This window comes from Physeter macrocephalus, chromosome 18 (assembly GCF_002837175.3).
Source record: "Physeter macrocephalus isolate SW-GA chromosome 18, ASM283717v5, whole genome shotgun sequence".
Classification (NCBI taxonomy): domain Eukaryota; kingdom Metazoa; phylum Chordata; class Mammalia; order Artiodactyla; family Physeteridae; genus Physeter; species Physeter macrocephalus.
Window position 1 is genome coordinate 18601323 of NC_041231.1, and position 15218 is coordinate 18616540.

General features: G+C 35.0%; 1 protein-coding gene across 4 annotated transcripts in view; it reads right to left on the reverse strand.

The window, feature by feature from the left end:
* CNTN6 (contactin 6) overlaps positions 1 to 15218 on the reverse strand; it is a 152152-nt gene that overhangs the window by 22282 nt on the left and 114652 nt on the right. For all 4 annotated transcript variants that reach the window (XM_024123967.1, XM_024123968.1, XM_024123966.1 and 1 more), the window contains 4 exons: positions 2597 to 2772; positions 2118 to 2235; positions 1320 to 1478; positions 1049 to 1198 (listed from right to left, as the gene is read on the reverse strand). In XM_024123967.1, the coding sequence (XP_023979735.1) occupies positions 1049 to 1198; positions 1320 to 1478; positions 2118 to 2235; positions 2597 to 2772 (603 nt within the window). The remainder of the gene's footprint in view (positions 1 to 1048; positions 1199 to 1319; positions 1479 to 2117; positions 2236 to 2596; positions 2773 to 15218) is intronic.

The window sequence follows — 15218 nt, forward strand, 5'->3', positions numbered from 1 at the left end:
GGGCCTGGGAATTTCTATATTTAGACGTTTCCTTATGTCAGTCTTTATCTCATTTAGGTTAAGGCCCACTGTTATGGTGAATGCTGGTGCCTAAGTCTGGATGTCTGGGTTCAAATCCTGACTTTGTCCAAAACAATCAGCTAACATCCTGGTCTTCCTTTTCTTCCTCTATCAAAGTAAGGACCCTCCTCTCAGTTCTAAACTTTTAGAATGATTTAAGATATCACTACCAAATATGCTGTTTTCCAGCCCTAATCCTATAATAAAATGATTAGCATTACCTTTAGTTTTAAAAAAAATGACTTATTGACATCTGACAGTTGCACACACTTTGTTGAAATAGTTTGTGCTTGTTAAACTAAGCCAGCAGCATCAGTGATCCTTCATAGGTGATTGGATAAGAATGTGAACTTTGTTGGCTACATGCATTGCGCAGATCAGATGTCACCTTGGATGTGAAAGTTTAAGAGTGGAACAAAGGATCCACTGAAAAGAGCTTAAGAAGGTGTGATTTTTGAGGCAGGTTCCACTTGTATTCTGCTGTTCAGTGAACCAGTTGATGCTCAATTAGCACTTCTGTTAAATGAGTTTAAAATTTACCTCATTTGCCTGTGGAAAAATTTATACTATTGCTCAATGAAGCTGCAGCTAGGTCAGAGTTGAGAAATAGATGGAAATGTGTGGCTGGCTGCACCATCAGAGTCTCAGTTAATTCTTGGCTACAACATTTAATGAAACAAGCAGTAACTCATTTGCATTTACAAATCTACAGATTCTCGATTGGATTTTGGCTAGAAAATAGATGAGATGAGAGGACAGCTTTTGAAAAATTCTAATTTTTGACATGCCTTCTTAACTATAATCATCTTTTTGAATTCGCTTTTTGGGAGAAAATACACCTTGCTCTGTGCACATACAAATGGAAAATAAGAGCCACTGGTTTACTGCCTCTGATTTTGGACCAAAAATACTACACTTCTCACTTATTTTCTTTAGGAACTATACTTTAAGAGGTCTTCCACATCTTTAGAAGACATTGATTTCTTACCTGATGCTTTGGTTCTTAACACTTCTGATGGTTTACTTGGTTCTCCAATCCCAATGCTATTCCCGGCAACAACACGAAACTCATATTCCACCCAAGGACTCAAACCAACCACTGTTGCATTGTATGTCTTACCATTGAGAATTTCTGGAACTGAAAAGAAGGGGATGCTTCAGGCCCCTAAATTGGCACTAGTTAAAAACAATCAATTATTCAATTAAACAAACACACCAGCTGTTTTAGAAAATTATTCAAAAATACTTGTGTCACTTACCTGTAGAAACAGCCTGCCAGCCCACAGAAAATGGTGTCCGAGCCTGAATACTAAATATTTGAATGGGACTGTTATTATCTGAGCCTGGTCTCCAGCTTAGTTGAGAAGTAGTACTGGAAATGTGTTCCACTCTTACATCTTCTGGGGGACCTGGGGGACCTTGAAAAATATGTTTCATGATGACTATATTGGAAATTATTAAATTCATAGATTTGGGACAGGGATAGTCTCTCTGTTATGCTTAGAAAATAAAGTATTGAACATAGTGTATTTTAGCACATTATTTGAGATAAAGCCCTATTAATTCAGCTTACATGGTGAGAGATTAATTTAGAAATGCTTCCCTTGAAGATTAGAAAATGCCAGTCATGGGATGGTTGAATATCATCCGATAGGGAGTTAACCTCGAAAATTGAGAACCATTCTTGTCCATTCTCTCTTGAAAGCTAACTCAGATAAATACATCTGATATGGAGACCTTCAGGAACATGTGACTTTGACCCTGCTCTGACAAGAATGGTTTTTTATGACTAGAAAGCATGTCTAAATTTTAGGGACCGACACTGCTTGCTACGTCTGACCATTCCTTATAAAGAGACAAAACCCGCTCATTTCAATATCCATATCTATACCCATACCCTGGAGTCTTAGAGTTTAGAAAAATAAAAAATCTGTACTATTTATCTCACTTTTTTATCATAATGTGGTTACTCAAAGATCTACCATGTATCAATACATATTAACATTTTTGATTGTGAATAAACTGTGTGCTCATTCATTTTCACCATTTATGCTTACCCCTCACAATGATATCAGCTTCAGCAGATAAACTTTCGAGAGTTGTTTTTACTGTGCATAGATATTTTCCTGAATGATTTAACTGAATATTCCTTATCATCAAATCCCCAAGAGATTCCTGCAGATAGATAGGGAAAAAGGGATAAAAACATAATCATACCCAGCAGGTCCCTTTTTTTTTTTTAATAGCTGGATAAATACTAAATATGAGGCAGCTCTGAAATTAGGAGATATACTAGTATCATTATAGTTTCTCATATTTGATCCCTTTTATTATCCCCTTTATTATAATTGCATCCAGAACACAAGCATTTCTATGAAAGACATAAAACAAAATAAAACAAAACAAAAACAGATGCAACTTCATAGACAGTGACTATCCATGCAAATCAATATGGGGAGAATAATTATGAAAGATGTTGATTCATGTAAAAGACTTGATTCATTTTATTAAGCACTTAAAAATTTCAGCAACTTACTCCTCCAATCCTCTCAAAATGAGCCACTCCTTTTTTTAAGTCTATGACATCTCCATTGAAAGACCATACAAATACAACTTCAATGGAGGGGTCATGGGACACCTGGCAGGGTAGGACTATACTCTCGCCAACTGTAACATCCATTTTGGAAGGTGGCACGGTAATAACAGTCCTCTCTGTTGAGAAAAAATATTATTATTATAAAAGCTTATCAAATGCTAGCATATGGCTATAAAATATATATTTTGAATGGTTTTGCCATTGTTTGAAATTGTATAAATACCACATGAAGCTCTACTATACTCAATATGAAAAATTATATTCCCACTTTTCAAATATTTCTGCATTAATCAACGTAGCCTATTACTTGTAAGAAAATTCAAGACATACTTTCATTTATACTTAATATAAAAATAAGTAGTTTATAGAAAACTGTGGACCTCAAAAGACAGCATTTCCAACGTAGAGAATGCACCACACCATTTTTATTATTATTTTATTCTGAAATTCCAGCCACAATATTACACTCCACACAAGGGTTACAGCTCTAAATATTCGATGTTAATTTCATATACTATGAGACAAATTGCATCCCTAAGATCATAACTACATTAGTTTATATTATATAGAGATGTATAATCATAAGCTTATATTTGCAAATGTGAATACAACATATTTATTCTATTTCTGACATAGCTGTGATAAAAAATTTCTGTTTTAGATAAAGGTGCAACACGAATGGGAAAGAAGTAACTTTTTTCTTTTTCATCGAGATTTCACAATTTTAGAATTACACATGTATCATAAAAAAAATTTTCTGTAGAAATATGAGTCACAATATCAGCCCTTGCTCTACAAGTCATATCATGTCATTGACCTGTTTCAAAGGATAATTCCAAACAGTGTTCCAGCTGGACTTCTGAGTCCTATATTTCTGTGGGTAAAAGAGACTCAGAGTGATATCATTTTTGACTACATTTTTTACAACAAAATACATAGTTTTGATTTTAGAGGACTAAGAATTGACTAAGATGGCAACTCAGTAACCACACACACAAAAAAAAACCCTGGACGTATGTTTAGATTTAGATATGCACTATCTTACCAAAATAAAGTATGGATTTACATTTAAGAATTAGGAATTTTGGCAAATTATAGTGAAAGCAAGTATCATACATAAAGAAGTTTGAAAACAAAATGAAATGAGGACCCTGGAAAATCTCTTTCTCTAAAGATCACTCATAAGATAAAGTTTTACCCTCTAGGAGATAGGCTAAAAGCTTTACTTCCCTTCTGGCTTCTTTGTGCTGCTCAAGAAATCAAAGTAGCATTGAGGTTGAATTTATATGTTCTTATGAATGAGTGTGCCACTGTATTTTATCAATAGAATGTTTAAGTGTTATTCCAACATTTTAAAAATTGTGATTAAAAATTGTGATTAAATTGTGATTAAATTGTGATTAAAAATTGTGATTTAAAAATTGTGAATAAACAAAAAGTAGGAAGTAATAATCTGGGCTTTAAGGTACATACTGATAAAAGAGTCATGGAAAAATAAAAGCACATATTTTATTTCTCAATATAATGAAGAAAATCTAACTCAATCTACATCAGATTGTATCTGTGTCTTCATATTTTCATATTTTAAAGATACTCTTTACCTTATTATATTAGACACATGTACTTTTTATTCTAATTATTTCTGGGGAAAAGTGTAAAGAATGATTTTGTGGACTAAATCCATTCTTAATTCCAAGTCTTCTTCAGATGTCTCCCACAAAGAAAGGATAAATACTAACCAGGGTTTCAATAACACATTTTAAGACTAGAGAATATTTTCCTTCTTGTAGTATCTTTGAAAAAAATATATCGCTAATATCTTATTTACACTTATGGGAGGATGAGTTGGCTAACTGGTTGTGCTGGTAGAGCAAAATTGTTCTGATTTAAAGTTTTGGATCATGCAGTTAAAATAATTTTCAAACATTAAAAATGAAAGCCTCTCCTTCCATTTATGGCACCACAAAGTGGCAAAATTAGACAAATCATTCCCTATATACAGAGTTTGTCAGTAGTATAGTAATAATGACTAAAACTTCATGAATAAGAAGCATTTCTATTGTAATTCCTTGTAATGTTTACATGTTCTCACTAGTTAATTCATTTATTAACGAATATTTATTGAGCACCTACCAAATTCCAGCTGTCTGCTAAGTATTGGAAATACAGTGGAAGGAGAAGGAAAAAAAAGGCACCAAATAAAAATGAAGTGGTGCTTGCCTTCACAGAGATTTAAGAATAAAACGAGAGGCTGACGTTAATCAAATCATACTCAGAAATACATAGTTACAACTGTGATAAGTGCCATGTATTAGAAGTAAATGATTCTATTAAAATAGTGAATCCTGAGGGATCAGTTTATTGGGAAAGGGTTGCTTTAGCCGACAGTAAAAGGCAAATAGGAGTTAGCTAAGTAAACATAATAGGCAGGGAGAAGTAAGTTTATTCACTATGCAGGCAAGAGCACTTACAAAGAATCTGTGCAAAGAAGAAGAATGGTTTGTTGAGGCAAGGCAGCCATTTTGCTGGAAAGGAGTGTTGGAGAGTAAAACAGGAGTGAACATGGCGAATATGAAGCTTGGTGATGGTCATAGTCAGAGTGTAAGCTTTAGATGTTTTTAGGGCCAGCTACATAATTTTTGGGTCGCATTATGAAGTAAAAATGTTGGGTGTTTTTCTTTGAAATTACTTTGCTTTAAAAATAATATATAACCTACAAAATGTAACAGGGTAATAATGATACATGAGTAACAACATAAACATACAAATTGCAAAAATATATTTTTGATTCAATTTTATATATACATTAATAATACTTTATTAAAGTTATATCTTGATTGATCATAAGATTTTTCTCACTTTTCTATAAATTTATTTATTAGGTCATCAGAATTTATGTTTCAGCAATTTTATTTTTAAGTGATTGACATCGGTTGCACATGGCAAATGTAAAATCGCAAATGCTTTTCGATAATTTTGTATTTTTGCAAAGATCTTTCTGTTGATGCAATTGTTATGGAACCATTGAGAGTATTTTATAGGTTGTGACAACATTGGAATAAATTTCTGATAAATTATTTTGAAATGTGAATCTTAGATCATCTAGAGCTGATGATTCTCAAGGAACAATCTTTTCTAGAAAGATTTATCTCTTCATACAAATCCATTCTGTTTAAGTCTGAATTGAATTTTAGATGTAAATTTAAACAATGGAACTGTTACATTCTTCGGACATATCCTGTAACTTGTGGAGGTTTCACGAGAAACTGAAAGTGGCTTAATGGTTTGTGTATAATCCAAAACGCCTGTTTATGCATTCTACTGCTGTATCTTTAATTGTAAGGAAACACTCATTAATAATTGGTTTACCTGGAGATTTGTATAGAAATAGTATTTTTCCCATTGAGTAGAATAATCTTTAAATTTAAATTTCTATTTTTAAGCCTCTGGAAATTAGCTTTCTATTGTTGCACACATTTTCAAAATCATGTATGCCAAACTCTTTTTAAGAATTCACATAACTCTATGATATGCCTTATTGCAATATATGTAGGCTTTTATTTCGTAATACTTTACTGACAAAATTTACTGCTTGGGCACTGACAGTTCCTGTCCTGGTGCTCAGGCTGACGAGTTAATATTTGTACAGATGTCACCCGGACATTGTCTGGGCACAGATGAGCAAGCTGACTTCTCACAGTGGATCCTGACACTGACTGCTTTCTGAGTTCCTTGTTCCCCTGAAGCCCTTGCTGTCATCCCCTGAAGTTTCTACAGTTTCTGCCATCATCACCTCCACCAGTTTGGTCCGGGGTCCTGATTTGCTCCCCTTCCTCTAGGCCTCAGCACTCCTGACTGCCATCAGGCATGTGGGTATACACAGTACCACCTGCCTGCTTGGGGCATGGACCTGAGCCCGTTTGTGCACAAGCTGTGGCTGCTGAACCATAAACACTTGTATGTGCTTCCACCTAGGATATCTCCTCTGCTCATGGTCATGCTCTGTTGTCCCACTAGCTTTCACTTACAAAGCACAAGTTCAGAGACAAAGTGACCAAGAATTTTGAGATAGCGACAGTGGAGCATTAGACCAAACATGAGGCATATCTCAGCGCGGGATCCTGTGCGACTGGGTTACAAACTGATGAAACCAGCCCTGGATGCCATGTTAAAAAATTACCAAGGGCTTCCCTGGTGGCGCACTGGTTGAGAATCCGCCTGCCGATGTAGGGGACACGGGTTCGTGCCCCGGTCCGGGAAGATCCCACATGCCGCGGAGCGGCTGGGCCCGTTAAGCCATGGCCGCTGAGCCTGCGCGTCCGGAGCCTGTGCTCCACAACGGGAGAGGCCACAACAGTGAGAGGCCCACATCAGAGAAAAAAAAAAATTACCAAAAAAAAAAAAAGGGAAGCCTTGGAAGTATGAAGCAGAGGGGGAAAAGGCATAAAGACATAGCAGTATTTGTAGGGTTAAAAAAAAAAAAAGGATTATATTCAAAAGAAGAGTCTTCTATGTGGGCAGACTTATTCAAAAACAGGGAAGCATGGTTATCTGAACATAGTCCCCATGTGAGTACCCTCTGTGAGGATGAGGGGGTACATGGACAAGAACGCTTATAACTACTGTATCCTCTCCTCACACCACATGCAGACCTGTCCTAATCCTGTGTAGGTGGCTCTCCAACACCCAAAAGGCCACTGATTGCTACCCTGAAGAGTTCCCTTCTGCAACCGTGCAGAGCTCTAACTCAGAACTGGAAGTGAATACCCCACAGAGACAAAATCACAGTTGCAGAGAATGGGAGAGTGGTTCTTGAGCAGGAGAAACATACACAATTTTTGATGCTATTTTAGGGAAAGAACAAGGAGTAGCTTTAGTTCATTAGCAAGTTCTGATTCCTCCTTTGCATACACTTTAACTTCTTAAGAAACTAACACCTGAGAAATTTTTTAAAAAGCCATTCAAATCACTCTCATGGAGTGGAGGGATGTATATACACACATCTAGTGCACTACTTTCCTGGGAGCGCATACATACCAGTGGAGTAGGTGCAGTAACATGAGGCTCATTATTAACACTGAAACACTTCTTGGTATTTATGGATAAGTGAGATAATTAAGGCCTGAATTATAACAAAAAGGAGGGACGTCGACTCTGCTAGACTCTATCATTTGTAAAACTTTGAAATTCTTTAAGGCTCTCTCTCTGAAACAAAATAGAGCGATAGTTATTCCTTTATTTATTTTTTACAGTTTTTCCTATAATTATATTTTTGTTGCCTATTCCTTAAGTATTGATATTTATAGAAATTCTACTCTAGTCGTTTAAAAATTTAGCATGAATTTCCTGGAGAATGTGTTCAAAATGTGCATTTCTCTGCTTCCACCAGAAATACTGATTCGGCAGGTCTGCAGAGAGAACCTAGAAATGGATTTTTTTAACAGGTTGCTTCTTCAGTTGATTTTAATGTGGTCAGTCCAGGCCCATGCTTTGAGAAATAATCGCTTTAGGTTTTGAAATTTGAACCTGAAATTTCTATTTAAGGAAAATCCAAGCTATATGAAATATATTTCCAGAAAGCCTCCAATGCTTGGATCCAGGAAAAAGTCATATCCAGTAAAATGTTATTGATTAGTGATGCTCCAAAAATAAATTAAGGTGGATTTCCCAGGTTATTCAACTTTAATTAATTCTGTATACTTACTATGTTTGCTTTTAGAGTTTCATAGTACCTTTTAGCATATTAAAAGCTTTGAAAATTCCTGTATTAAAGAAGTTTCCTTAATTCTAGTTTTCCTGCACTTACTAGATATGGAACATTTTAAATTCATGTAACACCTCTTAATACGTTTGGGGATATAAAGGATTCTAAGAAACAATGTTTGGAAATATGACTTTCATGGTTGAGGAGGATTAGCGTACACAAATATATACATATTTGTGTGTATTTATTTAACATGCATAATACATATATAAATATATATTTAAGAGATAATCACATACATATGAACTCCGAAAAACTTAGGAGTAATCGTTAATTTTTTTTAGACAGGAAAACTGGTTTATTGTTATGTTAAAAAGATCCCCTTGTCATTTAAAAATACATTCTGAAATATTTATAGAAGAAATTATGATGTTTATGATTTGCCTCTAGATATTTGAGGTGGATGTTGGGGAAGTAGGTGAGGGTATAGGTGAAACAAAGTTGGATGTGAGTTAATGATTATCAACCCTGATTGATGAGTACATGGGTGTTCCTGGTACTATTTTCTCTACTTTTCTGTGTGTTTCTAATTTTCAATAATAATAAAAGAAAGACATAAAGGAAATGATGGGGATAGTGAATATTTATATACAGAATAGGGAGACATCTTTTCCATTCAGCTTCTAGTGTGAAGAGGACCAACTACTTTTTGAAGGTTATTCTAAGTATGAATGACATGCGTTAATGGAGAGTTCATAAAATTACAGAATTTTAATATTTACTCTTTTCAATCTGTTTCATTGAGATTCAGATCATACGAAAACAGCTTGATCTAACAATCCTATCCTTAAGAAGTACAAGGAAAGGCTTAATAAAATGTATAATGCTTTTGATGAATAGCCTCACTCAAATTCACATTGTCATAATAGACAATGATATTTCCAGAACGCATCTTTAGTTAAAAGCACCTCAGGAGACATGAAAACTAGTAACAAAATTTCTCTCAGAACTGTTAAGCATGATTTCTTTAAACATAAGTGTGGCTTGTTCCCTGTATCAATGGCCAAACACTCTATTACATATCATGATCCCCAGCTACATTTTTACAAGCCAGGGATGGCAATCCATCATGTAATTGGTCTTTCCTGAGCATCCAGAAAATATTACTTTTGGTCACTTTTTGTTTGTTTCTTTTGTACTTTTAACTCAGTTGAAATCTCCGTCTGTGAGTGATAATCTTTCAGGGTCATTGTTCAGAATAATAACTGCTCAGGTGGTTCTGAATTATCAACTCCTCTCAAAAGATTGACGAATGTTAAGAAAAATCATTAAATCTTTCTCCCTCTGTACAACATGTGATTCTGCCTTCATTTGTTTATGACATTATTGGAAATGTTATTAAGATACTGATATGAAGGAAACTAGTGTATAAATAGCACTTAAAACAGGTGATGAAAGTCTCTGATATTTTCTCTCATTAGTTAACTTGTGAAGACTAGAAATAAAAACTTCTAAAATTTGATCCTCTTCCTAATTCCTCAGAATCTCAAATTAGCCTTGTATCAACATATTAACTCTTCCCATTGCTCTTAATTTCTTCTGCAATCTGTGACCACATTCCTTCTGTTTATAGGAGTTTCATTAGCATTTCTTTTAGTGCAGATTTGAGTGATAGGTTCTCCGAGGTTTTGTTTGGTGAAAGCATCTCTATTTTGTCCTCATTTGAGAGGATATTTTGCTGGGAATAGAATTTTATTGGTATTGTCTTTGAGACCATTAAATGTCATTCCACTGTCTTCTTGATTCCCTTAATTCTGTTGTTATGTCAACTGTCATTGTTATTCTTTTGAAGATAATGTGTTCTTTTTTAATTGGGATAATTTTTCTTTCCTTTGTTTTCACTACTATGTGCTTATTAAAACTTTCCTTTGTGTTTATCCTAATTAAGGCTCATATGATTTCCTGAATAGATGGCTGATGTCATTTTCAGTTTTTTTTTTAACTCTCTGGAAAATCTTTCTTCAAACTGGTCATCCCTCATCCCTTCTCTGCCCCTTTGGGAACCACAATTTCATGTATGTTAGAGCTATTCACCATCAACAATATATTCTTTGTGTTCTTTTTTTGTCTTTCCTATTGCATTTCCTCTCCATATTGGATATCTTATATTCACATATCTTCCTCTTTACTAATCTTCTTCTCTACCATATCTAATCTGTTGTTAAGTCAGTCTATTTTGTTCTTAATATTAGCCTTTGTATTTTTCACTTCTAGAACTTCCAACTGATGTTTAATACATGCCATTTCTCTTCTGAAATTCTCCATCTTGTCATCTTTTAAAAAAACATACTAATCACAATTATTTTTAAACCCTTGTGTGATAGCTTCTATATTTCTATCAGCCGTGACTTGTTGCTGTTATCTGATATTTCCCTGGATTTTGGTCATTTGGTCCTGGCTCCAGCTATTCTTGGTAACATTTTATGAAATGTCGGGCACTGTGGCTCAAAATGTAAATATTTTCATTTTGTTGTATTTTCCCCAAGAAGACTTACTTTTTAAGCAGGCAATTGAAAAAGAGCAGAATCTAGTCAGCAATTGATACAAATTGAGTCTGAAGTCAATGATTTTAAGTCCTGGTCAATTTTGCTCTGCTTTTATTACTAGGGCATAGTCCCTTAGGTGTCTTGATTCAAGATTGAATTGTTTAGCTGGCCTCATTCTATTTGGTTGATTATGAGCTCCACTTTTTTCTTTTTGGCACTGTGAGGCCACCAAAATTTCTGCTTGAGATTTTTATTTTTAAAATATTTTTACATTATTTGTGATTGATATTGGTATGATGTTTGTGTGATAAATTACTTCAACTAGTCAGGACAGAAGTTTTGCGAATATTATTAACTTTTGGTAATAGATTATGTATAGGGTTGGAAATATTTAGGCCATTTATCAGTAGCTTTTTAGATAATAGCTTGAACAGTATGATAGTTAATGTCATTTGGAAGAAGAAGTGAGCACTACTTTGGACAGATGTAGAAACCCTTAACATAAAAATATACTAATTGTTTATTCAATATTTTATTCAAAACCATTTAATTAATATTGAACCCTTACTTTCTTCCAGGTGTACATCAGTGTGAATACTGAGCAAATAAAACAACACCAAACTGAGGAGCCTTTAGAGGATTTCCATAACAGAGGCAAAAACCTCGTCTACAATTTAATAGGAACATTCAAGCTTCTAGAAGGGAGACAAAGATGGAATTGAGACCCATACTTTGGAGGCTATGGGTGAGTCTCTTAATTTCAATATTGTTATCATTTTGGGCCAGATTATATTTTGTCGCATGTATGTGTAAGTGGATTCAGAGTGAGGTGGGGAGGCTGTTCTGTGCATTATAGGATATTTAGCAGCATCTTTGGCCTCTACCTACTAGATGTTAGTAGATCCTTCAGTTGTGACAACCAGAAATATCCCTACACATTGTCCTATGTCCCCTAGGAGGCAAAATAAACTTAGTTGGGTATCTCTGTGCTAGAGACACATTTTGGGAAAGTGACAGTAATGGTTTAAACTAATGTTTGGTCATTGAAGTTGTGGGACCTGGTTAGATTCTTTACATATCTTGATGCTGAGGCCATTTGTTGGACAATGGGATATGGGGTTTGAAAGAAGGAAGAGTGCAAATGACTACAAGGATTTGGCTTGAGCAAGTGTCGGTGTAGGCTGTCATTAATATAGTGGGGATTTACTGTGGCAGGAGCAAGTTCTGGGAGTGAGAATTAGGAGGTTAGTGTTAGGATATAGTAAAATGGTAAGTGAAGATAAATTGGCAGTTGGATTTGGGATTAAGATAGATAATTAAGCTGGGTTATCATTTTGGGAATTAGCTTGTAGATTTTAATTCGAGGACAGTTCCCTGAGATATTCCAAATTTAGGAGATTGGTGAGATTCAGAGAAACTAGAAAAGGAAATTGAAAAGGAGTGACTCAAGATGTTAAAGGAAAACCTGAAAAATACTATGTCCTGGTAGCCAAGTGAGAAATGTGTATCAAGAAGTAGTATCAGTAGTCTGATATGTTAAGTAAGATGACTGAGAACTGACCGCTGGATAAAACAGTGTGGAGGCTACTAGTCACCTTGTTAAGAACAGTTTTGATGAAATGGTAGGAAAAAAGCCTGGTTGCATGGTTTCAAAACAGAATTGCCCAGAAAGATTGAAAAAAGCAAGCTCGTATAGACAACGTTTTAAAAGAGTTTTGATATAAAGGAGAAAAGTCAAATATGGCAGTAGCCGGAGGGGAAGTAAGGTCAGAAAAGGAAAACCTGAAAAATACTATGTCCTGGTAGCCAGGTGAGAAATGTGTATCAAGAAGTGTGTGATCAGTAGTCTGATATGTTAAGTAAGATGACTGAGAACTGACCGCTGGATAAAACAGTGTGGAGGCTACTAGTCACCTTGTTAAGAACAGTTTTGATGAAATGGTAGGAAAAAAGCCTGGTTGCATGGTTTCAAAACAGAATTGCCCAGAAAGATTGAAAAAAGCAAGCTCGTATAGACAACGTTTTAAAAGAGTTTTGATATAAAGGAGAAAAGTCAAATATGGCAGTAGCCGGAGGGGAAGTAAGGTCAGAAAATGACAGCTTTTTAATGATGGGAGTAACAGTATGCAAGTACGGTGGTGGGAGTGATGCATTAGAGGGGATAAGAGAGATGAAAAAGACAAGTGAGGGAGAGGGAGGGGGTAAGGAGAGAGAGAGAGAGAGAGAGAGAGAGAGAGAGAGAATGTGAATGTGAGAGGGAATCATATCTAGTGTACAAGTGGAAGATTTGAGTCCATGACCCATAATCTCCCAAATTGTGCTTTCTAGATTATTTGACAAATTTTGTTTAAGCAAAAAATAGCTAAAGCTTGACTTCTTCTAAATATTAGCAGAGAAAAATAGTATCATAATAAAAAATAGGATGTACAACATCCTGGCGATGATAATTGATTACATAGTATTTACTTCAAGTTCTTTGTAAACATCTAAAAAATGATGCCAAAAGAAATTTTTTTTCTAAGACATTAATCCACCAAAACAGAGATGAAAAGGGGAGACAAAATTTGAGGAACTGGAATGAAGTTGAATGACTTCTAACTGACTTACTGTAAAGGTCAGTCATATGCTGGCAGTGGGAAGGCTGAGGAGAAAACTTATTTAGCATGTCTTTATGAATTAATTCATTTTGGAATTTATAAATAGGATGCTATTTGGTCTCAAGAATGTTTTCCCATCTCAGAAGAAGACCAGCAAATTACTTTCCTGAGAGAAGAAGCAATAGAGGGTCTCTGAACTTCTGGTCACCAAGCAGTTAAGGGTGGGGGGCTTCTACTGAAAATAGCGGAATTAAGGAAACATGTACAGGGTGAGGGCTGAGATCCATGTGTTGTAACCTTATGCAGTTCTGAGGGCTGTCTGCTGGGCCTTTGCTCTCCAGGCAGGAAACCTGGGTGGGAGGTGAGGGACATTTTCCTAGGGATCTGATGAGCCTACAAGAAAAGATCCAATCCAAATATAGTGACCTTAGACTTTTCCAAGGAAATATCTTGCCCAGATCCATCTAAATGTGAAGTCCAGTCATTCAAAAATCCCCACACTTGATCAGAGCTTTCTGTAAGACTTTTAGTGACCCACTCTTAAATATGAGCAGATAACAGATGCACAAAGTACCTTTGTACACCTCTTAATAAAGGATAGGGATTAAAACAAAGAAAGAGAAGAAAGTAGTTTGGGACAACAGAGACCATGCATAAAAAATAAACTAGAAAAGAGAAAAACTACAAGCAATATTTTCAGAGGAAGGGGGAGAAAAAGAGCAAGGCCAGAAAATAAAAGGACACTTAGAAATTTTTTCAAAATAGCAAAAACAAAAATACAATAGGAAGTCTGGAAGATAAAGTTGAGAAAATCTCCTAGAAGATAGAGCAACAAAGCTATAAAATGGATATGAGGAGAGAGAAACAAAAGTATATATATATATATATATATATATGTGTGTGTGTGTGTGTGTATATATATATATAACATGACCATGTATATAAATTATATGTTTCTAAATATATATATAATTATATAAAATACAATATTATATACGTAGATAGGTAAATAGTTACATACATACATACATACATACACACATGCATAAACTCGAATACCAGTTTAGGAAATCTATTAAATAATAGGGATTTCAGAAAAAGAAATGGAGTAAATTATTAAATTATTTGGGAAGATATTCCAGGGCCAAGAACTATGAGTTTCCAGGATGACAGAGTACACCAAATGCCCTGTAAAAAGGTTGAAAATAAATTTACATCATGGCACATCATCATGTAATTGTGGGACACTGGGAAAAACAGACTTCTAGAGAGAGCGAGAGAAAAGATGTCACAAACAACAGGTCAGAAATCAAAATGACTTCAGCTTTTAGAGCAGAGTAACATCTCCAAATTTATGAAGAATCCTGATTTCCAATCCAGAATTCTGTTCCCAACTAAACCATCGATCAAATGTAATCATAGTGTAAAGACATTCTCAAACATGAAATATCTCAAAAAAATTGCATTTTTCTTAAATTCTTTCTCAGAAATCCATAGGAAGATGCAGTCTACCCAAATGAAGTATGTCAAGAGAAAGGTATGGTGCTTAGAAAATCAGGCTCCCCAACACAAAGGTAGATTGATATTAAAGGAAGAAAGGTGAGATAGAACTGAGGGATGAATTGTTGCCAAGTCCGTAGAAAACTAAGCAAACAAACAAGAAAATTACTAACTCTAGGAAAAGCAAGCACAGGAAAATCAAAGCTAGTACTATG